Here is a 26,436-nt window from a genome sequence, read left to right on the forward strand (position 1 = left end):
CCCTGAGTGCAGAGCCAGGACTAAGCCCTCAGCAGCACCAGGTGTGGCCCCCAAAACAAACCAAAAAAAAAAGAAAACAAAAAGATTTATGCACTTTGGAGTATCTTAATGATCAGGCAGTGTAAAGAAAAGCGAAGCAACACCTGGCTGTTCACCCAGATTCTCCACTCAGGGACGAAGGTGGGGGTAGTTGGGAAGAAAACCCGACCATCTTATCTCCAGGTCAAGGTACACCTAGGGTGTCTCCACAGTGCTTGAAAGCAGACTCCATGTTTTGAACACCAAGGGACATATGTTTGAACGTCATTCACTTGAATCATGGGAACATCTCCACCCACAGGAACTTATTCTGTGGCTGGGTGCTTGGAGGGCTACCCTGTGCCCACTACATCCCATGAGTGAAAACGACACGTCTATTGAACATAAGAATTTTCCATGACTATTCAGCTCTGCTAAAAAAAATTCAGAGCCATGAGACAGACTCGGGGCCCAGGTTCCTGAAAGATGTTTGAATAGGAGGTGCTATGGCATAGGGAACCCAAGCTTTTGAGAACTACCTGTGAATTCAGATTCACGGAGCCTAGTGCCAGCCCTGGAGTCGGTTCTGCACCCCCTGAAATCTCACTTTATAAACAGCATGCTCCTGGGCGGAGCAGGGTGTGTATACTTATGATAACCTCGGTTCAGAATCAGTTCGTGCCTCTCCCGCCCTATACTCCGAGGAGTCCAAAGGAGAAGGCCAGAGATAAAAGCCCACGGTCAACTCTGGGACTGCAAGTGGGACTTCTGTTGCCACACAGTAAGTCACAGCTGACACAGGCTGCCAATCCCTGTGTTGTGGGCTGGGGTTGGGCCTGGCCCCAGACTTAGGGTCCCCTCCTGAAAGGAAAACCCTCGGTTTCTGGGTTTGGTCGGCTTTGCTCATTGTCTGTTTGCCTCCACACAGATGCTGCCCTCGTGGACCATTGGCCTGCTCCTGCTGACCACAGTCACAGGTGAGGATGCCCACTTCATCCCTCGGGGGAGAATCTTCTCATTCTAATATCACCGGGCAGGTGGGCAGTGAGAGCCTGCAGCTTCTCATCACCATTTCCATCACTAGCTTAATCAGGATTTCAAGAAACACAGTCCCCACCATTCAAAGTGGGATAGGCTTGTGTCAGCATGACAGAAATGCCTGAACGTGCCCAGCAGCATCTCTATGTGATGTGAATCATGACAAATGCTTGACACTTGATGAACTAAAAGGATGGGCCCCTGAGAGTGTTCTAAAAGAATAATTTTGGTTTTTGCCTTTGATTTGGGGGTATTTATATACCCCAGCAGTGCTTGGGGGTGCTGTAAGTGCTCAGAGGCCTGCCAGTACCAGGGGTGGATCCGGGGATCCCACATACGTTTGTACTCCAGCCCTTTGAGCCATATCCCCAGCCCTGGAAGAGATCATAGGGGTGTTTTGTTGTTGTTGTTGTTTTACGTAAAAATTAGGTTTCATTAGAAAGTTTTGAGAAAGAGTGGAGGGGGGGTGGAGAGAGAGAGAGAAAGGGAGAGAGAGAGAGAGAGAGAGAGAGAGAGAGAGAGAGAGAGAGAGAGAGAGCATGCTCAAGAGAGAACGTGGGCTTCTCCAAAGTAGAGCAATACACATACAAGCATTAGACATGAAACTATGAAAGTTCACCTCTCAAGAGGGGAGCAGGGCACCGCAGCAGCACATGGGCACAGGCAGCACAGGGCACAGGCAGCACAGGGTACAGGAAGCATATGCATGCACTTGTACTTCCTTTGTTCAAGTTGGCTTTTATAGGGTTTCTCCCAACTACCCCACGTGGGGCTTTCTACCTAGATAAGAGTCCGTTGCTAGAGTGATTGCCATGGAGGTAGAGTTGGAAGTAGTTGATATTCCTTTTCTGTTTTTTTTATTCCTGCTGGAGCTTCTCCCAGAGGGAGAGGTCCGGCCTTCTCTGGGTCTGTACTGGCACCAGGTCAATGTCTTATCAGCCCTTCGTTCATGTGTCCACAAGGTGGGTTTTTGCAGCCTTGGGGTTATTTTATGGAAGAGCTCAGTTTTAGGGGAGAAGGTACCCAGAGACGCTTAGTCACTTCCCAACTTGGCTGAGGACTAAAGAGACTTGTCAAATGTGCCAGATCAAGGCCCCATCCAGATCCTCAGGAGCCGTGTTTCAAAAGCTGAACTGGGCATGCATCTGTGAGTATATGAATGATACCCCCAACCCCAGGCTCCAAGTCTAACCCTGATGGCGAAGACAAAGCCGCTGTCAGCCTCTGGCAGCTCCAGACTGCACCTGGAGCTCTATCTGTGAGGCTGAAATGCCTCAGCTACATGCCCCAACCTCACAAGCATCCTGTCTCTCTCTCCTACCCCAGGAAAAGAGATCTGCTACAGCCCTTTCGGCTGCTTCTCCAATGAAAAACCATGGACTGGCATTCTCCAGAGGCCCTTAAACTTACTTCCTTGGTCCCCGGAGGTCATCAACACCCACTTTCTTCTGTACACGAATGAGAATCCCAACAACTTCCAAGTAAGAGCAAGCATGATGTAACACCTTAGGGTGGCTGTGGGGGTCCTCACCTTGATACCTGAGGAATAAATTCATTGCCTAGGAATTTGGCATGTGGGGCTCCACCATCAGGGGGACAACTGAGACCACTGTAGCTCCTGGGGTTCTAAACTATGATGGTATCTGATAAAATATATGGGAACCCCCCACCTCCAGCCATGTACAAGCTCACTCACATGGGAGCAGGACCATCAATGTCTCCCCAGTACTGGGACCCTGTTCCTGGGTGGAAAGGGTCTGGGCATCCTCCAAGTAGAAATCTAGGTGTGAAGACTCCACAATACCTGCTACTTTCATCCTACCTGGGACTGGTAGATGCACCTCTGGCAGGGCTTTGGAGGTGGACTATGACAATCCTCTCCTTTCCCGGGAGCTAGAAGATGGTGGCCGAGAGGGAACATGTAACCAAGCCAGAGAACAGATGGGAGCGCGGGAGAACCCTACAATCTCAGAAATCTTGCAAGGTGCTGCAAGACAGGCTTATTCCAGACACTCTCTAGTAAGTAGAAGAACCAGCTCAGACAACTTTGCATTTATATATTTTGCCTTTCTGCCAGCACACCTGTAATCTAGCATAATTAAATGCCTAGGTGTCAGGTTCAGGTAACAAATGTATATAGCATGCCTCTTCCCCAGTATGGGAAAGTTCTCAGAGAATGGGAACTTGGTGGCTCCTAAAGTAAGAAGTGTCAGGAGAGGGGGTCAGCTTGGTGGGGATGGTGGACACTAGACTTTGGATGGGGAGGGGGGTCATAACAGACAGATGTCAAAATGCCATCCCATCTGCCAGAAATCTTCAGAATGTGAGAAATCAATTAGCATGAAAATAAAATGTGCTCGAATTCAAGAAGTTTATACCTTCAGCGGGCTTTACACCAGCCCAATGTGAAGAGCCAGATGTCATTTTCCAGGTCTCTGACAGGCACCATAGTGACAGAATCCCCCAAACCCTAGAGCCCCCGAGAGAATTTCTGGATGGGATGATGGTGCCATTGAGATATTGTGATCCTCTTCTCGTTTCACGTCCCTGGTGGCTGATGGACCTTTGGAGCTTTGGCCCCACAAACTTGACATACCCTGAGGGTTCCCTCAAGCTGAACCACCCTTAACTGGGTGCTTCCTCTTTTCTGGGATGGGGACTTCTTGGACCACCTAGAAAACCTATAGGCCCTATCTTAGGACAGTTTTTAAATGCATGAAACAAAATACATTGGATTATGAAAGAAACCAATTCCATAGGAAATCTGTTATCCGGTTAAAAAAAAAAGATAAACACAAGAGACAGTAATATATTTATAATTCTACTACCAAGATCTAGATGGTGGCTACTGACCACTGTTATTTAAAATAGCAATGAAATCTGAGTGATATTGCAAGCTACCCCCAAGACCATAAAGGGACAGGAAATTCCCTATTGTTGGCAGTGTTTCCAAGACTTTGTTGTCTAATTTCATCGTGAACACAAATACTAGGCTTCAGTCAGGGATTAAGGATGAAAGAAAGTCCATGTCCTTGGACTTCAGGTCAGGAAATCCCATTTTAGACTTCACAGGAGCTTTGCAGCCTGAGCTACCGAGATTGGCTAAAGTGGCTAAACTCCTCCCCAGCACGGAAAGGGGCTGACATTTCCATTCATCCTCCCTAATCAATCCAGCTCATCAGCTCCACTGACCTTGACACCGTTGAGGCTTCAAACTTCAACTTGAACCGCAAGACACGCTTCATCGTCCACGGCTTCGTCGACAAGGGAGAGAATGACTGGCTGGTGGACATGTGCAAGGTAGGGTCCTCTCACCTGTCCACACCAGGTGAGCTCAGCCCCCAGAGCCATGCTCTGGAACCCCAGTGTTCTGACCCCGGGACAGAAGTTATTGGGAGTGACAGAATCTTCCTGAAACTATGGGAGGAAACCTGGGTCCTCAGGGGCCTCCATTGTCGAATTCTCCCAGCCAACCAAATTCAAGTTCACCTCTAGAGGCTGGAAAGATTCAGTCCAATGAGGAGTTCGCAGAGACTGAGATTATAGCAAATGACCTAGTCTTTGTCTCCGGAGGCTAATATAATACCCGGTGCGACACAATAAACCCTTAAATCTTCCCCTTTAACCACTATGTGGTTGAACTTTGTGTGATGCTAGAGAGCATCTGTATCTGCTCTCTTTTTTTTCTAGCTTCTACACCTTCCATCCCAATCAGGAGACAATAACCACTGGAGCACTTGAAATGGAGCACTTGTAATGACAAGTGACATTTTCATTTTATTTAATTTTAAACATCCCCATGTATCTAGTGGTGACACTGCTAAATAGTGCTGCTCCAAGGGTTTCATGAATTTTAGCAATGAATGGTTATTGGTGACATCTATCTTCCCAGCACATTCTAGGAAACTGATGCTGTACAAATTGTCTCTCTCACTTTTTTTTTTATCTTTGTCCCATTTAATGCTTCTAGCAACATGACACGAATTATGATTATTTTCTCATTTTATATATGAGGAAAGTAAGCCCTAAAGAAGTACAAGGTGGGGCTGGAGAGATAGCACAGCGGGTAGGGTGTTTGCCTTGCACGCGGCCAACCCGGGTTCGATTCCCAGCATCCCATATGGTCCCCTGAGCACCGCCAGGAGTAATCCCTGTGCATCGCCGGGTGTGATCCAAAAACCAAAAAAAACAAAGAAGAATAAATAAAGAAGTTCAAGGCTGAGTGCAGAGGTAGAACACAAAACCGCATCTTCTGTCCAAAAGATATCACATCTATGTACCTACACATCTAGTCTATGGGAGTCACCCACAGGCACTGCCTTTAGGGGCTTAATCAAGCCCCTACTTAAGGGCTCTCTGTTCCTTTGGAAGTTGGGACCCCCTGAGTCCCAGAAGGAGGTCATGAGGACCTGGAGAAGCAGGTCAGAGGTGTGTGGTTCACCACAATGCCCTGGCCTCCAACCAGCCAAGGAGCACCCAGGGCATCTCCAAAAGAACAAAGGATATGAAGTCTTCACCTGTATTCCCTTCAAGGACTGGGATCTGTGCTTGCAGAATAGATAGCCATCACCCTAAATGACAGAAAAGACACAGGTTTAGTAGGATTGCATCCTTAGACAAGACTGGTGCACCCTTCACACCTCAGTTTCCACCTCTGTTAAATGGGGATAAGAATACCCATTCTGGATAGTACAGACAGTAAGGCTTTGCATGAGGTTTAATCTAGGGCACTGCATTTGGCCTCTCAGTAAAGCCAGAAGTCACTTCTGAGTACAGAACTAGAAATTGGCCCTACACAGAAACCACTCTATGTGGCCAGAAAACAATACCATACCCCCCCTAAAAAAAATGTAGTTTGGGCCCAGAGAGACAGTAAAAAAGGTAAAGTGCTTACCTTACAGGCAGCCAACCCAAGTTCAATTCCTACCACCACAGGTGATCTCTGAGCACAGGCCCAGGGAATAGTCCCTAACACTCGCAGGAACAAGATTAATCCCTGAACCCCTCCCTCCCACCCCGAGACAAATACCAGGTTCATAGTGGTTGTGGGACCCATGATAAGTGTGAGGAACTGTCAAGGCACCATCACAAACCAGGTGCTTGAAGGGGGTGACTCTTCCGCCTGCAGCTGTTCAGAGGTTTCTCTGACTTGGTCTTCCTCAGAACATGTTTCAAGTGGAGCAGGTGAACTGCATCTGTGTGGACTGGAAAGGGGGCTCACACGCGGAATACACCCAGGCCGTCCACAACCTCCGGGTGGTCGGAGCTGAGATCGCCTACCTCATCCAGGAGCTGTCGGTAAAACCTGGGGGCAGAGAGGAAAGAAAGAGAGAGGAGGAGAAAAGAAGGGGAAGGAGGAGGAGGGGGAAGAGGAGAAGGAGGAAGAGGAGGAGGAGGAGGGGGAAAAGGAGAAGGAGGAGGAGGAGAAGCAGGAGGAGGAAGAAGAGATGGAGGAGGAGGAGGAGGAGGAGGAGGAGGAGGAGGAGGAGGAGGAGGAGGAGGAAGAGATGAAGGAGGAGAAGGAGGAAAAGGAGGAGGAGAGACACAGAGAGCACAGAGAGACAGAGAGATACAGAGAGAGACAGAGAGAGAGAGTATGTCTCAGGCTGTACCCCAGTGCAGCCCCAAGGACCAGGGCAAGACTGGAAACTTCCAGGGTCTTTCCTTCTATGGTTTGGGGAGGGCCGGTCACTGGGGCCAGTGCCTTTCAGGTCTTCCTGCCTTAGCTTTCCCCTCTGAAATGAAGCCTTCCTTGAGAGCAGGCTGGGCTGCCTGTCCCAGAAGGTCTGTTTTGGAGACTCCCAGTTCCTAGCCCGCTGCTGCTAGGAGAACAGGTCGGGAGCTTGTGCAGAGCGACCACCCGGCGCCTGTCACCTGCCTGCAGTTGGCACGGCGGCCGCTGGTCAGCACTGTTGCCCCGCGCAAGAGCCGGCCTCTGGCCGCTTCCTGCCGAAGTCCTCAACTTCCCGCCCTGTCCTGGAGGGCGCGCGAGCCACCCAGGCCGGGACCCGACGCGCCCTCTCTCCGCAGACCAAGCTGGGCTACAGCCCCGAGAACGTGCACATCATCGGCCACAGCCTTGGCTCACACGTCGCGGGAGAGGCCGGCCGGAGACTGGAGGGCCGCGTGGGCAGGATCACAGGTAGGGAACGCAGAGACAGGGGGAACCTAAGGGTTGCGGGGAGCCGGGACCTGCAGTCTTGGGCATTTCCAGTGAAGGGTGCCCTGCTCTGGAGGGTTGGAGAGATAGGTACTTGCATTGCTTATGGAAGACCTGAGTTCCATCCCCAGCACCCCACATGGCCCCAAGAGTCCCCCCTTGCGTTCAGAGCTAGGAGTAAACCCTGAGCACCTCTAGATGTGGTCCCAACCCAAGAAAATAGAGATGGTTGCCTACATACTTTCATGTATATTCAGACATGCATGACCATAAAAAATATGTTCATAAAAAAGGAGAAAGATGTAAGTAACATATTAGTCTCACAGCCTGGGAATGTAATTAAGTATGATGAGGGAAGGAGGAAAAAAGAGCTGATGTTTAAAATTAGTTTGTTTCCTCAGTATTTTACTGTCGGGAAATCAGTTTGGTTGGCTAAGACGTGCCTCGCAGGAGGTGCTCTGTGCTAGGTACTGCCAATTGAGTAAACAAGTGAATGAACAATTAAGCAGATGAGGTACACACAGACAGAAAATTAGTTTTTTTTTTCTTTTTGGGTCACACCCGGTGTTGCACAGGGATTACCCCTGGCTCTGTGCTCAGGGGACCATATGGGATTCTGGGAATCGAACTCGGGTCAGCCGCATGCAAGGCAAACACCCTATCCGCTGTGCTATTGCTCCAGTCCCTGCAAATCAGTTTTTGCAGCAAAATCAGTGCTTTGCTTTGGCAATTCTACCCAACGTCTAGTGAAGGTTTACTTTAGTTAGGGCGCTGTGCTAGATTGGGCTTGTTGACATGGAGGTTTGATGTTGGTTTGGGGGGATTTTTAATCCACATTTGGTCATGATGTGATCCTTTAATGTAATGTTCAATTTTAGGGGCCAGAGAGATCTCAAAATATTGAGTGCATCTTTGTATGTAGGATTCCAGGATTTGATCCCTGACATTGCTTCGTTCTCTGAACACTGCAGGGAGCACTGAGTACAGAGCACACTGTGACTTAAACAATGTTATTTCTAGCATGCTATAGAAATCTATCTGTCCCTCTTGGTTGTCCCATTTGTTTGGCATATAGTTGGTCATGATAGCCTCTACTGTTATTTCATTTTGGTTTGGTTATCACTGGATTTTGTTTGTTTTATTTGGGGGCAACACCCGACAGTGCTCAGAGATCATTCCAGGTGGCTTTAGGAGAACACATGTGGTGCCAGGGATCAAATCCAGGCTGTCTGCTTGCAAGGCAAGCACCCTGCCCTCTGTACTCTCTGTAGCAGTCCTATGGTACGGATTTTTTAAAGAACTGTTTTTCAGAATTTTTTACTGAGACATCTTGTTTAGGTATGGCCCTAGCAATAGCACAGTGGTAGGGTGTTTGCCTTGCATACGGCCGGCCTGGCAGACCCGGGTTCAATTCCTCCGCTCCTCTCGGAGAGCCCCGCAAGCTACCCGAGAGTATCTCGCCTGCACAGCAAAGCCTGGAAAGCTACTCGTGACATATTTAATATGCCAAACAGAGTAACAACAAGTCTCACAATGGAGACTTTACTGGGCCCACTCAAGCAAATTGATGAACAACAGGAGGACAGTGCTACAGTGCTACCTTGATTTTATTCTTAGCGAGGTATTCATTTGTTGTTTTTATACTACATTCTTCCATATTTTTCTATCTTGTAGAGTCTCATTTGATAGATGTCACACATTTTATGGCTTTCCTTCGTATATAAGTTCCTTTTTTGATCTTGCTACACTCAATATTCTGTCTCTATTTTTGGATTTTTGTCATTTTGAGTATAATGACTCGGGTCGGCCATGTCGGCTGCATGCAAGGCAAACGCCCTACTGCTGTGCTATGAGCGATAGCACAGCGGGTAGGGCATTCGCCTTACAAGCGGCCAACATGGCCGACCCGAGTTCGATTCCTCCGCCCCTCTCGGAGAGCCCGGCAAGCTACCAAGAGTATTCGATATGCCAAACACAGTAACAACAAAGTCTCCAATGGAGACGTTACTGGGCCCGCTCGAGCAAATCGACGATCAACAGGAGGGCCTTTACCTTTACTTTTTTAGTATAATGACAAAATGGGATGCTGAAGCAGGAACAGAATGTCAGGCAGGAGCTGTGGTGTGAGCCCTTAATACTGACTTAGAGATTATCAGTTGGCAAAAGTTCTTTCTTTTCTACTTTCTCATGGTGCTTTCACATGTTATGCCCATTTTCCAGGTGAGACTAGTGAAGGTAACAGTCATTTTACCGTGAGCAGAACCAGGGCTAAAATCTAGGCCCCCGAGTCTGGCTCCCTCCACTCTACTTCTCTGGGAAGATGAACTGGGCTAGCCCCAGCTCCAGGGAATCAATCTAGCCTGGGAGACTGACCAGGACGTAGCAAGCAGGATTCAAAGCAGAATGAATAAGTACTAAATAATCCTCGACACTGTCCTTAGTTAGAACTGAGAAGCACAGGTGATGTTTGAGGAGTCTTCTATGGGTAAGATGCAGATGAGCAGTGGGGACCACTTAAGAGAAGCCCAGAGGAGGAGTCTGCGCATGCTCAGAGTGTGGATTGCGTGGTGGGGCCTCGGAGCTCTCAGAGGACTACTGAGTAGCAGGTGTGAGTGGGGAGTGGAGTAAAGGAACGGGGCTTGGGGTGGGGTGCCTGGCTCCAGACTTAAACATTGGGGGCTTCTGAACATTCTTTGGCAGGGTCGTACTCTCCTTCAGCCTTTCTATCCCAGCCTGTTTGCCCCCTAAGTTTGTCAAACCGTGGAGGTGGGATTACTGGACCTTGTTCTGGAACCTTCCTGCTCGGTTTGTGGGTCCAGAGATTAGATTCCGGTTTGCCTGAGACCCCAGCTTCCCTGTTTTTTCCCCTCTCAGGGCTGGATCCCGCAGAACCGTGCTTCCAGGGCGCGCCCGAGGAGGTGCGCTTGGACCCGTCAGATGCTATGTTCGTGGATGTGATCCACACGGATTCTGCTCCTATCATCCCAAACGTCGGTGAGTTCCGCCCCATCTCCTGGAATCCGGGCCCTCTGGGAGGACAGCAGGTGCCCCCGGCCCCCAGCTACACACAGGTCCTGCAGAGGTGGCAGTCAGCAAGGTTCAACCTGACACGCACCAGCCACTAATGACAGCCAGTGAACCCCAGAGCCCAAAAAGGAGGCTCTGCTCCAACCTGTGGAGCACGGGATCAGCCTTCAGACATGCTTTCCCTGTCAACTGAGAGTAACCTGAGTGGCTCCTACGTTTATTTTTGCTTTATGAGCCATACCTGCAAATGCAAAGCTCATTCTCTGAAATTTTTTATCTTCTTTTTCTCAACCAGTTGGGCTAGATGGGAGCAAATTGGCACCACCCCTAATTCCTATACTGCCTCCCCAGCCCTACTTCCTTTGTTTTGTTTGGGGATCACAGTGTTCAGGGGAGATTTCTGGCTCTGTGCTTGGGAACCACTTCCATCAGTGCTTAGACCATGTAGGGGTCCACGCAGGGTCAGCTGCAGGCAAGCCAAGCACTCCAACCCCAGGGCTGTCTCTCCAGTTTCCCAACCCTCTATTTTCAAATCTTTGGTTACAGTTTGTTTGTCAGAGATGACACACATCTCTAGCTATGCTTCTTCTAAATGAAATATTGATATTATTTTTAATATTCTTGACATTAAAGATTAATTTAACATTAAAATAGTGTTGATATTAAATATTGTGTTTAATTAAATATTAAATATTAACATAGCATTTCAATATCAAAAACATACCCTTTCTTGGCATTCAGACATCATTTTTTAAAATCCAGGCATTTCTTGACAATTTTTTTACAATGATGATCTCACTGAGCTTTTACCATGTGCTGCATTGAACATTTTGAACATTAATTCTAGGAACAACCTTTAAAATTGTATATTTTTGCCATTTCATAGCTAAGAAACTCAGGCTTGGGTAAACTCATTGTCCAGTGGGGAAGAACCTGCAAGTAGAACCTGGATGTGGTCACATTTGTGAATTTCAAAGTCCAAAACCTGGAGCCATTATGTCAAGACTCTCCACATAACAATGTAATATGATGTGATCACGATTACAATAGGATGTAGGAATCAAAATTTGCAAACTTAATGAGTAAGCAGAATTTCTCCAGGGGCTTAAGAGATGGCGATAAAACACATACCTGATAAGTGTAAGGTCCAGAGTCTGATCTCCACTTCCGCCTGGGTCCCCATCTATGGCCAGTTACAATGGACCAGAGCAGCACTGCATCATCAGGCTGAAGTACTGAATTACCAGGAATGGTCCCTGGGTCCCCCAGGCTACTGGTGTCCACTGTTGTATATCAGTACTGGCCAGGGCCTCTTCCCCACAGACACACGAACTAGAGTGTGTCCATGCTCCCCCAGAGCTTCCTTCCTCTCCCCTCCTTTCACTGTTCTCTGCTTCCTCCTGGTCTTGTTCCAAGTGCTCCTGCAGAGCCAGAGACTGGTGGCCCCCCGTAGAAAGTGCCTGCTCCCTGGGGTTGCGACTAAGCACGTAGCCTTTGGGCCCACTCTTCTCCTCCCCGTTCACCTCTACTCCCACTGTTTCAGGGTTTGGAATGAGCCAAAAGGTGGGCCATCTGGATTTCTTTCCCAATGGAGGAAAGCAAATGCCTGGATGTCAGAAAAATATCATTTCAACCATTGTTGATATAAATGGAATCTGGGAAGGTAAGTAAGTGGGGGTAACCAGGTGGATGTTGCCAGTGCGGGAAGAAGCAGAGTTGTGAGTTGGCCTGGCCAGCATGTGCTGGAACTGCCACCACTTTGGGAGGACATTCAGGGTTGGTGTGTTCACAACCATGCTACTAGTCCTCTGATGCTCCCATTTTACAGATGGGAAGACTAACTCAGTAAAGTTATAAATTTGCCTCAGGCCACTCCCCACACCATTTTAGGCCCAGTTTCTGACTGCAAAGGCCTGACCTTATGCCCCAGTGTACATCTCCCCCAGCTCACCAACCTGTTGAGATGAGTGGCAGGCACCTTGGCACATTCCCAACTCTGCTTTTGCTCCTACCACCTCTTTTTGTTCCTTAGGGACCCGGGGCATGAGCATCCATGTGTGCTCTTTCCTCCTTGCTTACTTGCTTTCTTATTTGGAGCCAAACCCAGCTGTGCTCAGGGCTTACTCTTGCCTCTGGACTAAGAATGACTCCTGGTGAGGCTCAGAGAACCATATATGGTGCTAGAGACTGAACCTGGGTCGGCCGTGTGCAAGGCAGGAGCCCTACCCACTGTACTATAACTCCAACCCCAACACTTTCTTGCCCTTCACTGTTGATAGGGCCTGGGAATGGAAAGGGGGGAACAACATGAGCCATGTGTTGGCGGGAAAGGCCTGGAAGTCTGGGGAATGAGCTTTTGTGTATCTCAGTTTATCAAAGCAAGCAGGTCCCCAAACCATAATGTTGCAAAAGCAGTAGGCCCATGCCATTATCAGCCACTTGTTCTGCCCTTTGCTCTGCTCCCAAGACAGCCTGGCTCTCCCTGCCAAACACAGCCTCGAATCACTGCCTACTGGGGTTTATTTTCCTGACCCGGGAGACCAGGGCCAGTTGGTGAGTGTCCCAGACACTCCAGTGCCCCTCCGTGCCTGGCCCAGAGCAGGAGCTCATGTGGGCCGTTCCCTGCTGTTTCAAGATGCCACATGCTGGAGCGAAAGGCAGTGGATAACACAGCAACTGGCAGCAACTGTAGGCAAAGGGAGCTGGTCCCTCCTCTGTGCTCACCCTATGTCACTCCAGGATGATGAGGCTGTTCCTCTCTCCTTCCGAGATGCTGGGGTCACATAGAGGGTTGCCGCCTTCCCGAAGTGACAGGCAGGCACACAAAACAGGAGGTGCCCCAGATTTCATTAGGAAGGCAATAGAGGGAGACCCAGCCCATGGATGGGGGAGCACGTTTCTGTGGGAGAACTCTGACTCATGGGGTGCTGCTCACCCAGGAATAATTAAGTCCACTAGCTTCTGTATTATGGGCTCCCTGGGCAGCAGTTTGGGGTGAAAGAACCAAGTATGAAACTGGCCCTGTAGATTTGTAATGAGCCTTGGCGTGGGCTATACAGAATCCCACTTTGGCTGGGTCAGGGTTACTGGGAGTGCTGGGTGTGAGTTAATATCCACCTCTATGAAAGGGAACAATCTTTTTTCCCATGGACAGTGGATTAAGTTCCCCGCCCCCTCCCCAGGTAGTGGTCCCCAGGTATATTTGGACTTCTCAAGAATCACTCCATAGGAAATTTTGCACCAAGGAACCTGAGAAATAAAAACCAGTATTTTCCACAAGAGGGTTTGGGTTGAAAGAAAAAAACAGGGTAAGAGAGAGTACAGTGGGTAGGTGGGTGGCCTTGGACCACCCACCATTACAAGGCAAGTCAGCAGAATTTCTTCTTTTCCCTCAAATCTGTCAACATCAGTTGCAGAAACTTTCCACTGCTGACACTGTTGTCAGGTGTGCAGCTCTGTTTCTGGGAAGGAAGAGGAGATTCCTCTCTGGGGCCTGATGACTCAGGGTCCTTCAGTCAAATACCTGACCTTTGCTTTGTCAGGAGCCACTCACTTTGTAGCATGCAACCACCTAAGAAGCTACAAGTATTACTCAAGCAGTATCCTCAACCCGGATGGCTTTCTGGGCTACCCCTGTGCCTCCTACAAAGACTTCCAGGAGGTAGGTCACACCTGGACACTGTCACTGGTGCCCCGGTTCTAGATAATTTTCTCCTTTTGGGACTTGGAACAGAACAGAGCTGGAATTCCACTACAAACAGGGAAGCTTCTCTGAAAGCTGAGCCAGCTGCAGTCTCTTCCTCCTGGGACTAGGGTGGGCAGGACGGGGTGGAACAAATCTGGGCCTGGCCTTCATCACCAACTTTTTCTTCTGCACAATCCCATGTACAAGTGGAGAGTGAGTACAGTGAACACTTGGCCTCCATTACCACACCCTGTCCATTATTAACTGTTTTATTTGGGATTTCCCACACATTTGGGAAACACTTTTTCCCCAAAATTAGGTGGAAGTAAACTAAAGCTATCAGGACAAGTTACTTATAAATACTTCACCTCTCATTGCTTAAGAATAAGAATGTTCTCCTAGAAAGCAACATTCAAGACATTCAACATGTATCTATTTGCCTTTTCTAATATTTCACCCACTTTCAGGCTTTATAAATATGCAAATAATATTCTCTAGCGTTCAGAGCTCCCCAAACTTATTTGATCTACTGTACTGCCCCTCTCTCAGGGAAAAAGAAATTCAGTGACTCCCTAGAAATCTCTCTTGTTTAAGCAAAGAAATAGGAAAAAACCCTCAATTGCACCTGAGGCTCCTACTAGACGCCCCCATCCCAATTGTTCAAGTTCCTCATGGGAGCACAGAATCCCCCACTTTGGGAAACACTGTTTGTTCTAGCCTATGTTTTTATTATCCTTTATGTCCCTCCTTTCTTCCAGCCCTCCCTACCTTTCCTCCCTCCCTCCCTCCCTCCCTCCTTCCCTCCCCCCTCCCTCCCCCTCCCTCATTCCTCCCTTCCCTCCCTCTTTCCCTCCTCCCTCCCTCCCTCCCTCCCTCCCTCCCTCCCTCCTTCCCTTCCTTCCTTTCTTCCTTCCTTCTTTCCTTCTCTTTTCTTGCATCTGGAAAGAGATTTTTTCCCTTTTTTGTTGGTGTTCTAGGTGAGGTATTTGGTAGAAAGTCTCACATTCTGAACTTGTTTCTTTGTGATTCGATGGGTGGTAATTGAGTTCTTCTCAGTGGATCACACCCAGATGCTTTCCTTTGACATCTCTTGATCCTGCTGTTTGATTACATGGTTAAGGAGGTGTCTCCCAGATGTCACCATTATAAAATTACCACATCCCCTAAGCAATCTCTGAGGCGTTAGCAGTCCCAAACAACAAACCAAGGTGAAAGTTTTGACTTTCTTATCTGATTCTCTTCTTATACTAGGGGAAATAAAAGTCCAAAACTTCAAATAATACATTTTCAAAAGACCTGTTTATATCTCAAAACTAATTTGGGGGTCCAGAGATATAGTAAAGTAGGTAGAGTCCTTGCCTGCCATGAGGCCCCAGCACCCATATGGTCCCCTGAACACTCGCAGCAGTGATACAAAGCAGAGCCAGGAGTCAGCCTAGATCACCACCAGGTGTGGCCCCAAACAACCAAAAAATAATGAAAAACAAATAATTGTGAACTTAACACCACTGTGTTGAACTAAAGTACATCATATCCCATTCCCTGGGTCTAAGAGGTCATTGTGTCACTAAGTTATTGTCGGAACCTGGATAAGAAGACACAAAGTCAAAACTACTTGTCTTCTTCCTTCCAACTTGCACAACATTCTGCATTCTGTGGATGAAAGATGTGAGGAGGATACAGAACACAGGGCAAGTGGTACTGGGCATAAAATGCAAGTTTTACTTACTCAAAGGGCTTCAACTTCTACCTCCAAGTCAATGATTACTTCCTAAGCTGTCAGACATTTGGGAAACATCAAAGAACGGTCAGGTCTCTTTCTCAAGAGAAACAATTCACAATACAGTGAAGATGGACATGAATAATTTCTTCCTCTGCACTTCTGCTCACCTGGTATCTGTTCCATCTACTCAGTAGAGTCACGTGACATTCCTCCTCCATATTAATATTATTGCTTCCCAGATAGGACTTTTCTTCCCATTAATACTCTCAGGTTTTCCAGGTACTTCTCTGCATGTCCAGCACAGTTCTGTGTGAGGTTCTGATGGTTTATGTGAGATCGTGAATACCCAGGGAGGGGAGATAGATGGTGGGTGGGTGGGTGGGTGGGTGGGTGGATATGTAGACAATAGGATGATGGGATGGTGGCATGAGTAAACGAGGGCATGAGTGAAGGACTATTACTAACAAATTGATTTTTTGTTCTCTAGAATCGTTGTTTCCCTTGCCCAGCTGGAGGATGCCCCAAAATGGGGCACTTTGCTGACCAGTTTCAGGGGAAAACCAATGCTGTAGCACAAACCTTCTACCTGAATACAGGAGAAAGTGATAACTTCCCCCGTAAGTTTCCATTTTAATCATTTATAAATTCTAGTAAATAGGGACCAGAGAGGCAATGTTTTTACCTGGCATTTACCAACCCTGGTTAGATCCCTAGCACCACTTATGGTCCCTCTGATCGCCATCATTCACAGAGCCTGTAATAGCCCCTAAATACCTCCAGATATGACCTAAATCCTACCCATTTTTAAATAATAAGACTGAATTAGTCTTATTAGTCAAGATCCATGGTAGCAACTGACAGAAACTCCATTACAACTGACTGGAATTTCTATTCTATAGAAGAATAGAATATTAGAATGACATATTTTTTTAATTTTAATGAATCACTGTGAGATAGTTACAACCTTTTATGTTTGGGTTACAATCACACAATGATCAAAAACCCATCCCTCTACCAGTGCACATTCCCCACCACCAATGTCTCCCCCCTTCCTCATTCTTCCCCTGCCTCCATGGCAGACTTTATTCCCTGTACTCTCTATCTACTTTTGGGCATTATGTTTTTCAATACAGACACTGAGAGGTCATCATCTTTTGTCCATTATCTACTTTCAGCACACATCTCCCATCCCAACTAATTCCTCCAGCCATCATTTTCTTAATGATCCCTTCTAAATTCCATCTGCCTTCTCCCATCCGCTCATGAGACAGGCTTCCAGCTATGGAGCAATCCTCCTGACCCTTGTATCTACTGTCCTTGGGTGTCAGCCTCATGTTATGTTATTCTCTACTCCACAAATGAGTGCAGTCCTTCTATGTCTGTCCCTCTCTTTCTGATTCATTTCACTTAACATGATATTCTCCATGTCTATCCATTTATAAGCAAATTTCATTACTTCATCTCTCCTAACAGCTGCATAGTATTCCATTGTGTATATGTACCAAAGTTTCTTTAATCAGTCATCTGTTCTAGGGCACTTGGGTTGTTTCCAGATTTTGGCTATTGTGAACAGTGCTGCAATAAGCATATAGGTACAGATGTCATTTCTACTGTGCTTTTTTGCATCCTCGGGATATATTCCCAGAAGTGGTATTGCAGGATCATATGGAAGCTCAATTTCTAGTTTTTGAAGAACTGTCCATATTGTTTTCCAGAAAGGCTGGACCAGTCAGCATTCCCACCAACAGTGAAGGAGCATCCCTTTTCCCCCACATCCATGCTAGCACTGTTTGCTTTTGTTCTTTTGAATGTGTGCCAGTAAAATGACTTGTCTTTAGTCTCATATTGACTTTAAGAAAAATCATCAGTGATATGAGAGTGTGGTATGACTGTTCCAGACTGGGTCACAGGTCCACCCACCACTGTGGCCATTATCGTAAGAGAGCAGGTGGGCAAAGCCCTTGTAAGTCAACTCGTGTAACGTGCCCCCATGCACAATGCTGTGTTATTTTGCCCAGCTTCCCACTGAAAAACAGGTATAAGATAGCAAAATCAGAGGCCAGAGCAGTAGTATAGCAGATAGGATGCTTGCAGTACATGCAGCCAAGCCAAGTTCCATCCTTAGCTCTGAGTCCAACTAGGAGCTATCTCTGAGCATAGTGCCAGGAATGTGCCCTAAGCAACATGAGTTGTAGCTCAAAAAGAAACCAAAACAGAAGATTGTAAAATCATCCATATCCTTTGGTTATAAAGAATATCTCATAGTTACTAAATAAAAGTGTCGTTGTTTTTCAAGGGAGTTTTAAATGTTTTGTTTGTTTTGGCACCAGATCTAGTAGTGCCGAGGGGTCACTTCTAGAGGTTCTCAGGGGACCATATTTGGCACAGAAGCTCAAACCACGGTCTAATGCACAGGTAGCAAGTGTCTTACTTCCAGTACTCTCCAAACCCCAATTTAAATATATATATACATATATATGTATACACACATATCACTTTACAATATACTTTTCACTTCATAGTGTTTCCTGTATGCTCACTAACAATTCTCACACTGCTTATCAGGAAAGGTCTTATCATGTCAAGTTTATATGCCTATTCCCTTAACACAACCTTTCTTTTCTCAGAAAATACATAGAAACGTGTTGGCCTGTGTGTATAAGCAAGCGTGTTCAGGCGTGTTCTCTGTGCTAGTGTTTAATACAGAATAGCAGTGGGGTGGGATGTGCCTAGCTCTCTATCAGTTGGAAACAACCAAATACTGATCTTTGAAAGATGGAGCTAGCTCTGTGGAAGTGTAAGCCCCTAAGTCATATCAGGTGAAAAAGCCAAAAGGAAAACAGCATCACAACTCAGTGAGTGCCGCTGTGGGAGTTAGAGCTCCACTTGGGGTACCAGTGAAGGTATTTTGTTGCAGGGCTTCCTTGGAGAGCTGTGGTTTGGGTTGAAAAACCAGACATGGGCATTGAGACTGCATTTTTCCCCAAAGATCTGTGTTTGTGTATGCACAAACTTCTAGAGCTGTCTCAGTCCCTGTGCATGCAGAAGGCTTGACCCATCCTGCCATCTACCCATGAGGTGTCAGTAGCAACCCCCCCACAATCCAGTTGTGAAAACACAAACTATTTTCAGACGTAGTCAAATGTCCCCAGATGTGCTAGGCACCCCTAATTGGAATGGATTGTATTTGGAGAGCAAACTGGTGATGTCAAGAAAAACTGGGAATGAGGGCAGGCAGTTGTGGTGTTAATAGAGAGAATTTCATCAACATCAATTGAGAACATGTCCACTGCATATGAAAATGACAACAAAGCCTAAGAGAGCACGAAGAACACTACAGTGCTTTATCCAAATGTGAGACTCCAGATGTATCTCTTCTATACACAGATGTACTAACTGGCAATAGAGACATTCTCTGGCCCCTCTCTAGGTGTGATCTTCACCCCCAGCTAGAACCTGAAATCCTAGTAACCCACATTCATTGAAGTAAACCGTTAATCATACTTCCCTTTCCTTTTATCCGTGGGACATTCAGAGCTTGAAGCAAGAATGCTTCAGTAGGTTCATTTTCTTTTTCAACCAGATGGATGAACTGAACTATTGCATTTCTCTGGACAGGTTGGAGATACAGGGTCTCAGTCACACTGTCTGGAAAAAAGAGCATGGGTGGCTTCATCAAGGTTGCTTTGTATGGAAGTAACGGAAACTCAAAACAGTATCAAATTTTCAAGTAAGTTCAATGGTAAAGTGCAACAAAGTTTTCCTAGCAGATTATTCATCAAAGATTGGGGATAAACTGCTTTTTAAATATAGCCATCGAAACTAAACAGAATCTAGCCTTACAAAACCCTTGAATCCTGGATTTTCCAAGCTGGAAAGAAGCCTTACCATTGAACCAATTCACCCCACTGCACATTGAGAATGAAGTGAGGAGAGAAGGAATTTACTAAAAGTCTGTACTGGGGTCTGGGAGATGCCTCAAAGATCTGGAGAACATGCTTTCATGCAAGACTCCTCAGTTTAAATCCCAACATTACATGGTCTCCTTAACACTACCAGGAGTAACTCACACACAAAATAATATTAAGTTAAAACAAGATTGTGCTATCTTTTTTCAGAATGCCAATGGCTGCTTCTTAATATAGGTATATGGATTTCCAATTCACAGGCAAGACACATTTATAGGTCAACTCTCCTCTCCAAGATGCTCACTCTCTTATACACATATGGAGGCATGGAGGCAGCTTCTCAAAAGCACCCAGCTTTGGCAGGGTTTGCACAGAAGGTGCTTTGTAGCAGGCGTTGAATGCATGCATAACTGTGCCGTAAAATTGGATTCAGCTTTTGCACTTTCACATAATTTTTATGTTAAGGTAAAGTTCTTGGATAATTTCCTATGCTACCTCTGAGATAGTATAGTATTTTTTGCTAAACCATATGCATATTTAAACACTAGCCATGATATGAATTAGTCCAGTAATGAAATGACTTTACCTCCAATATTGGACTTCCCCTAGGGGCAAACAAAGACAGTGAAACTTTAGAGTGCAATAGTTTTTCTAAGGTGTGTCTTTCACATGAATGTTGTGATTTTTCATCCCCTAGGTGTATATGAATCATTGGAGGTATTTGCAGAAAAACCACCATTACTTGGAGAAATGATAGATTGGCATCATCCTATATTATTATCTATCTAACTGATAGAGTATTTTATGCTTATGTTTTTAGAGGATCCCTCAAACCAGGAGCAAATTATGTGAATGATATTGATGTGGACTTTAATGTTGGAAAAATCGAGAAGGTCAAGTTTCTCTGGAACAAGAGTTGGCTAAATCTCTTGAAGCGCAAAATGGGAGCTTCCCAAGTCACAGTACAAAGTGGTGAAGATGGAACTGAGTGCGTATCTTTTGTCCCACCTAAGTCTTACTGCCTGTAGTTCCTGATCAATCTCTCTCTATATGTGCAAATTTTTTTAGCTGGAAGAGCAAGGAAGACACAAAAAGATTTTTTAAAAAGGAGTCTAGAAGTAGGAGAATATAAAACTGCTTTATCTCAAACAATGGGGCAAAACAGTTGGGTGATAAATCTCTGAATGAAAGTCAGGTGGGTGCAGTTGTTGATGTAGTTGGTTTTGTGGAGACAAGGACTAAGAGAGATAGACACAGTTGGGATAAATCTCACATCCATTAGAATCTTATTTGCTGGGACTTGGGAGAGGAGGACATAAACTATACTGAAAATATGGGGAAGGGAAGGTGGCAATCTTGAAAGAGATTTGCTCGAGCGGGCCCAGTAACATCTCCATCTCTCCATCGTGAGACCTTGTTGTTACTGTGTTTGGCATATCAAATACGTCACGGGTAGCTTGCCAGGTTTTGCTGTGCAGGTAAGATACTCTCGGTAGCTTGCCAGGCTCTCCGAGAGGGGCGGAGGAATCGAACTCGGGTCAGCCATGTTGGCCGCGTGCAAGGCAAACGCCCTACCTGCTGTGCTATCCCTCCAGCCCTTGAAAGAGAATACTCAGAAAATTGAAGAGGGTAGAACCTAAAGGAAACTTAGATATCACTTAAACCTCAGCAACTCTCACTTAAAGATGAGGAGAAAGATACGGAGAGTCAAGTAATTTGTCTAACCAGTGGGATAAATATTGCCCTTCAAAATGTTGCAAAACACATGCCAAGGCCCTGCTGAGCTGTGTGACTAAGTTGTGCCAGTTGTAAGTGGTGACAGTGCTCGACTCCTGATATGTGCGTGGGAGGATGAGGTGTCATTGTGCCACTCTTTCAGATAGGCAGAGCAGACCACAAGCATGTGATCCCACAAGGACTGAACTCAAATGATCTGGTGTCCAATCCAGTCCTCTTTCCATTGTTCCCATCCAGTTCATTCGCCAGGGTTGATGTGAAACTGATCGCTCCATAAGACCTGGCAGTTATAGCAATGTCTGGATGGTGTGCATTGTTTAGAGAGTAGGTACAGTTATTTCTTTCAAGTGTAGTACAGCCCACACACTAAATACCCCTTCTGTGGGGAGGTCCCCACCGCACAGAACTCCCTTGTTAAAGAGCTGCCTTCTGTAGCTGAGCCTTGAGAGAGGGCTGGTTTAGTGGAACATCCCCTCTCAAAATTCTCTACAAGAAAAGGTCATAGTGACCTGCATCTCAAGGCCTAATCTCACCAGTCTCTGCTGTCTCTAGCGTGACAACCCTCCATTATCTCTTTAGATATTTTTTCTTGAAATACAATGTCTAGCCCATACACTCCACCATCTACAGCATGCAGTTCAATGACACTTTACATATTTGTGGAGTGATGCAAACATCATCACCACCATCTTTAGGACACTTTTAGCCCCTCCCCCCCAAAAAAGACTGTTCCCATAAGCCATCACCCCAAAATCCACTGATCTACTTTATGTCTCCATAGACTTTCCTAGTCGGGAATGGTCCATAGATGGTTCCCTCTAGTACACCCTCCTTTCATAATCAGGTCTTCAAGTTGCACCCATGTTGTAGCTCGTGTCAACACATCATTCCTTCGTGTTGTCAAATAATATTCTCCCATATGGATAGACCGCATGTTATGTGTCGATTCATCCACTGATAGAATGATAGATGGTTCCCACTTCGGGGCTATAGTGAATAAGAAAGAGAACTGATAGGCCCGTGGCCAGGCCCAAAGCTGCACTGAAGACTCCTCATCAGGAGCATCCTGGGACCCACCCAACTGATGACACTCAGATCAGTAAGAGGCTGCAGGAGGGAGGGAGTCTGCAGGGTGATTTCACTCAGTAAGAATATCTTGCACTGAGTCTAGTTTAGCAGAGGCTTTTGGTTAAAGGGATCTGGGTTCCAAGAAGTTGGCTAAATACTGTTTGCTAAGCTGATTCCTCATTCCCAGCAGCCAAAGAACCTCATCTGGTCAATATTTTCCTCCACAGGTATAAATTCTGTGGCAAAGACACCGTGAAAGAAGATGTTCTGCAAGCCCTTTACCCTTGTTAAAAATAAGCTGATGGTCTTGTGTCTTGGTGGCAATAAAGTCATTGATATTTGACAGTGAGGTGCTATATGGACCTTATTCTTGTACTGGGGTCATATATTGAAAGTGACTTTTGGAATTGGCACCCACTTGGTCCCAGGTGATGCCTAATTGTCCTTGTGATCTGCCTTTGCACCATCTCTCTCTCTCAATCAATTTTAGGACAATATCAACCCCCACCTTCCAAACACAGGATGCTGTGTGGCAGGGGCCCATTCTTGTGTCTTTCATTTCCTTGGACTATCAAATAAAATAAATGTCTTTTATTTTCTCTTTGCCCCACCCAGATCTTCCAATTTCAAGCTGGGGCAGACCATGTAAGAGTTGCCTGTGGCTAGTGTCATGTCCAGCAATTACTAATTAGACTCAATGTTTCCTGGGCAGAGGCAATGGAGGAAGAGGGGTTTTCTTTCTTAAGCCTAGGAACGGGAGATAGTATAGAGATTAGAGGGCATGCCTAACATGCATCCAATCTGGATTTGATTCGTGGCCCCCCCTCAGCATCATCAGATGCAGCCCTGGAGGTCTGCAGTATTGCCAAAGTTCCACCATTCTGGCTGCGTATTGGAATCAACTGGGGAGCCTCAAGAGAAAGCCTCATCTTCAGGTAGCCTCCCCCTCCCCCGATACTTGGGAGCTTGAAGTGCTTCCCAAGACTCCCAGGGGAGGAAAGCAGGGCTGAACAACTTCCTTCCACCCCAAGGGTTTGCTGTCAGGAGTGTGTAATGTTCTACATTGCCACACTGGCTAGCTCTGTTTTCTCACCCCACCACTGACACTGATGTGGGAATAATGTGCACTGGTGGCAATGTGCAGATTCAGCAAGACAAGACCCCCAAAACGCTCCACACCAATCTGGCTCCTGGTGGCCTGAACTCTTCCTCCAGAGGAATGAAACCAACTGCAAATATTCCAGATAAGCCATAGCCTCCATGAAGGTCTTGAAAGTTGATGTAGTGAACCGTTCCTGTTTGGAATCCATGGAGGAAATGGCAGCTCAACTGAAAAGTAAACAAAGGGCCAGGGAGCAACAGAGCTACAGAGAACCCTGAGCCATAAGTGTCTGAGATTCCCTGCCACAGGGGCCAAGGGCACAGATTTGAAATCAGCAGTGCAATAACCATATCTGTTAGATGACTCAAAACACAAATTTGGAAAAAGAATGAGCATGGTCCATGCAGATTGTCTGGGAAGCGTTCCCCAAAGTCCTCTCTGAGAAAAGTACATAAGAAACCATTCTAATGCAGAAATAACCACCTATGTACATCTTTATTTCCCAGGTACTGTCCTGTTGTTCATCGATTTGCTCAAGCAGGCCCAGTAATGTCTCTATTTTGAGACTTGTTGTTACTGTGTTTGGCATATTGAATACGTCACGGGTAGCTTGCCAAGCTTTGCCGTGTGGGCGAGATACTCCTGGTAGCTTGCCGGACTCTCTGATAGGGGCAAAGGAATCAAACCCAGCTCGGCCGGGCTGACTGCGTGCAAGGCAAACGCCCTACCACTGTGCTGTCACTCCAGCCCCTCCCAAGTACTATGTCAGTGATATTACATTTTTTGGTACAAAAAAATTTGAAGCAAACAACTCTGCTAATTTTAGTAATGGATAGAGTGGGGTTTGTCTATGTTTTAGGGAGGTGTCATTTTAATTATTATTTTTTAATCTAAATTTAAGATAATGATATTGACCGATTCTGAATAAGCACAGAAAGTTATTTAGAGATGTGAGCTTTACAATCTTTGGGAGTTTGGGATCAGTGACTGGTAGAGGTTTTCATTGGTGGCATCTCATGGATGGGTTATTATTGGCTTCTAAAAAACCCACATCTGAGACTGGTCCAGTCCTAATGTATCTGTCCCTGGCCAAGATAACCACACAAGAACTCTTTCTTGGTAATCTTTGTCTGCCACATCAGAACCTTCACCTTCAGTCTCAGAAAGACATGTCCCTTTTCCTTTGTGTCTGGCTCTCATCACTGGGTCACGGGACCCTGCAAATGAGGGTCCAACTTGGGGCCTGTAAGCATGCCTGCCACTGTGTAGACAACTGCATTTCTTCACCTTTGCTTGCCCAGACACCAGCCACGCTGATTCCACAGCAATCTCACCCAAGGAAGATGTTCCCATAACAATGATGTGATGGATAAGAAGGGGAGAGACAAAATACTCCGAGAGAGACTGGACAGCTCTCTCCCACTTCGGTAGCTCTGCAGGGGCAGCGGGGTGGAGGGGATGAATATTTTACCAAGCAATTTCATAAAATGTTATGTTAAATGAACAACAAATTACTTTTTTCTTTTACTCGCTTTTAATGCCCATAGTGCCATTTATCCCTGACCTTCAGAAATATGAGATATTTTGAATGACAACATAAAGAGTCCTTGTTTGAAAACGAAAGCTACTTTAGACTGCATATTATTACTTCTAAGTATAGCGTATGCTAGCCTCCCTCGCTTCGGCACCACATTTATATCTCTCTGGTATATATTTCGGTTGACATTTATTGTCCTCCTGCATACGTGTCAAATTCCTTAATGATCGCTCTGACAAAGGCACGGCGCTCGGTATATATAAATTACACTCGTTACCATATAATCAGTGTTATCTATTAGAATGCTGTTTGTGACAAATCATGTTCAAAATAAAAATTGAATTGATTTTTCTGTTCTTTTAATATTGTGCCACTCGCAGCAAGTCTTTGATTGAATCTTAAACACTTTAATGCTCTATTTTTTTGTTGGAGGCAGATCAGAAATGGGGTTTGCGCTCTTCACAGAGCTCAAACAATTTGTAAAACAACAAAATCAAATTTCCAAATGCAGCTTGATGTTCAAATCAAGGGAATAAATTTTGTGAAGCTATCGTTAGAGGGTATACAACTTAATGGCAAAAGCCTCACATACATGTTTAATTTTTATGCATCCATTTCCATCTAAATTAGATTTTAACTTTAATGCAGGGCATGAAAAGCATCTACAGGCCTTTGTTTCTACCTTTTCTCTTTGAGTACTTGCAAGCTTTCTTGACGCTACTACGAACGCTCTGTTGGCCTCTCTCTCTCTTTTCTCTCTCTCTCTTTTCTCTCTCTCTCTCTCCCTCATGGCATCAGATTGAGCTATATTTTCAGCATTCTGAACTCTTGGGGTTCTGTTTCCCCAATCCTCCAAAGGGGTCTCTCTCAATATGATACTATTTGACTCTTATTGCTTAGCAAAAAACAAAAACAAAAAACAAAAACAAACAAAAAAACCATGAGTGGAGTTTGAAGTGATAAATAGGTTTTTTGCCATGCACATGGCCAATCCCCAGCATCCCATGCACATGGCCAATCCCCATGGCCTAGGGAAGAAAAGAGAATATTTTGAAAAATATGAAAATCATATAAAATCAAAATGTCAGAGTCCATAACATTTTGTGGGGGCACCATCCCTACTTGTTCATATATATAGCTGCTTAGCTGCTGACACACAGCACAGCAATAGTGAGTCTATGCGAGTCTATGCTACCATAATCAGATGGCCCACAAAAGCTTAGCTACTGATGAGCCCTTTGCTGAAAAAGGTTTCAAGTCCTGATTCAGAAGGAAGGACCTTAGGAATTAATGACCTGTTCAAAGCACCCTTGGGCAAAAGATTGAGCTGGCACTCCAGTACCACGCCACACGTATGATGACAAAGAGAGGTTTTTAGACATACCGGCCAAAGTATTCTCACATTGTCCATAGCAATAAAAAGCCAAATAAAA

The 26,436-nt window shown here is 45.9% G+C and overlaps 1 protein-coding gene across 1 annotated transcript; it reads left to right on the forward strand.

Annotated features, from left to right (window-relative positions):
• The first annotated feature begins 946 nt into the window (after nt 1-946).
• LOC130029733 (pancreatic lipase-related protein 2-like) lies at nt 947-22,655 on the forward strand. The gene is made up of 12 exons (XM_056120759.1): nt 947-995; nt 2,383-2,537; nt 4,231-4,356; nt 6,220-6,354; nt 7,087-7,198; nt 10,091-10,210; nt 11,787-11,906; nt 13,786-13,904; nt 16,139-16,268; nt 19,270-19,381; nt 20,380-20,547; nt 22,592-22,655. Exons 1-12 carry the CDS (start codon nt 947-949, stop codon nt 22,653-22,655), a joined length of 1,410 nt encoding a protein of 469 aa, XP_055976734.1.
• The last annotated feature ends 3,781 nt before the right edge of the window (nt 22,656-26,436 follow it).

The sequence above is a fragment of the Sorex fumeus genome, unplaced genomic scaffold (assembly GCF_029834395.1).
Source record: "Sorex fumeus unplaced genomic scaffold, SorFum_2.1 ptg000043l, whole genome shotgun sequence".
Classification (NCBI taxonomy): Eukaryota; Metazoa; Chordata; class Mammalia; order Eulipotyphla; family Soricidae; genus Sorex; species Sorex fumeus.

Bases quoted from the DNA above. Each gene is read 5' to 3' on its own strand.
- LOC130029733 (XM_056120759.1), top strand. From the start codon at position 947: ATGCTGCCCTCGTGGACCATTGGCCTGCTCCTGCTGACCACAGTCACA. The intron at 2,538-4,230 runs GTAAGAGCAAGC...TAATCAATCCAG, and splicing joins AGAATCCCAACAACTTCCAA to CTCATCAGCTCCACTGACCT. The intron at 19,382-20,379 runs GTAAGTTCAATG...TTATGTTTTTAG, and splicing joins AAACAGTATCAAATTTTCAA to AGGATCCCTCAAACCAGGAG.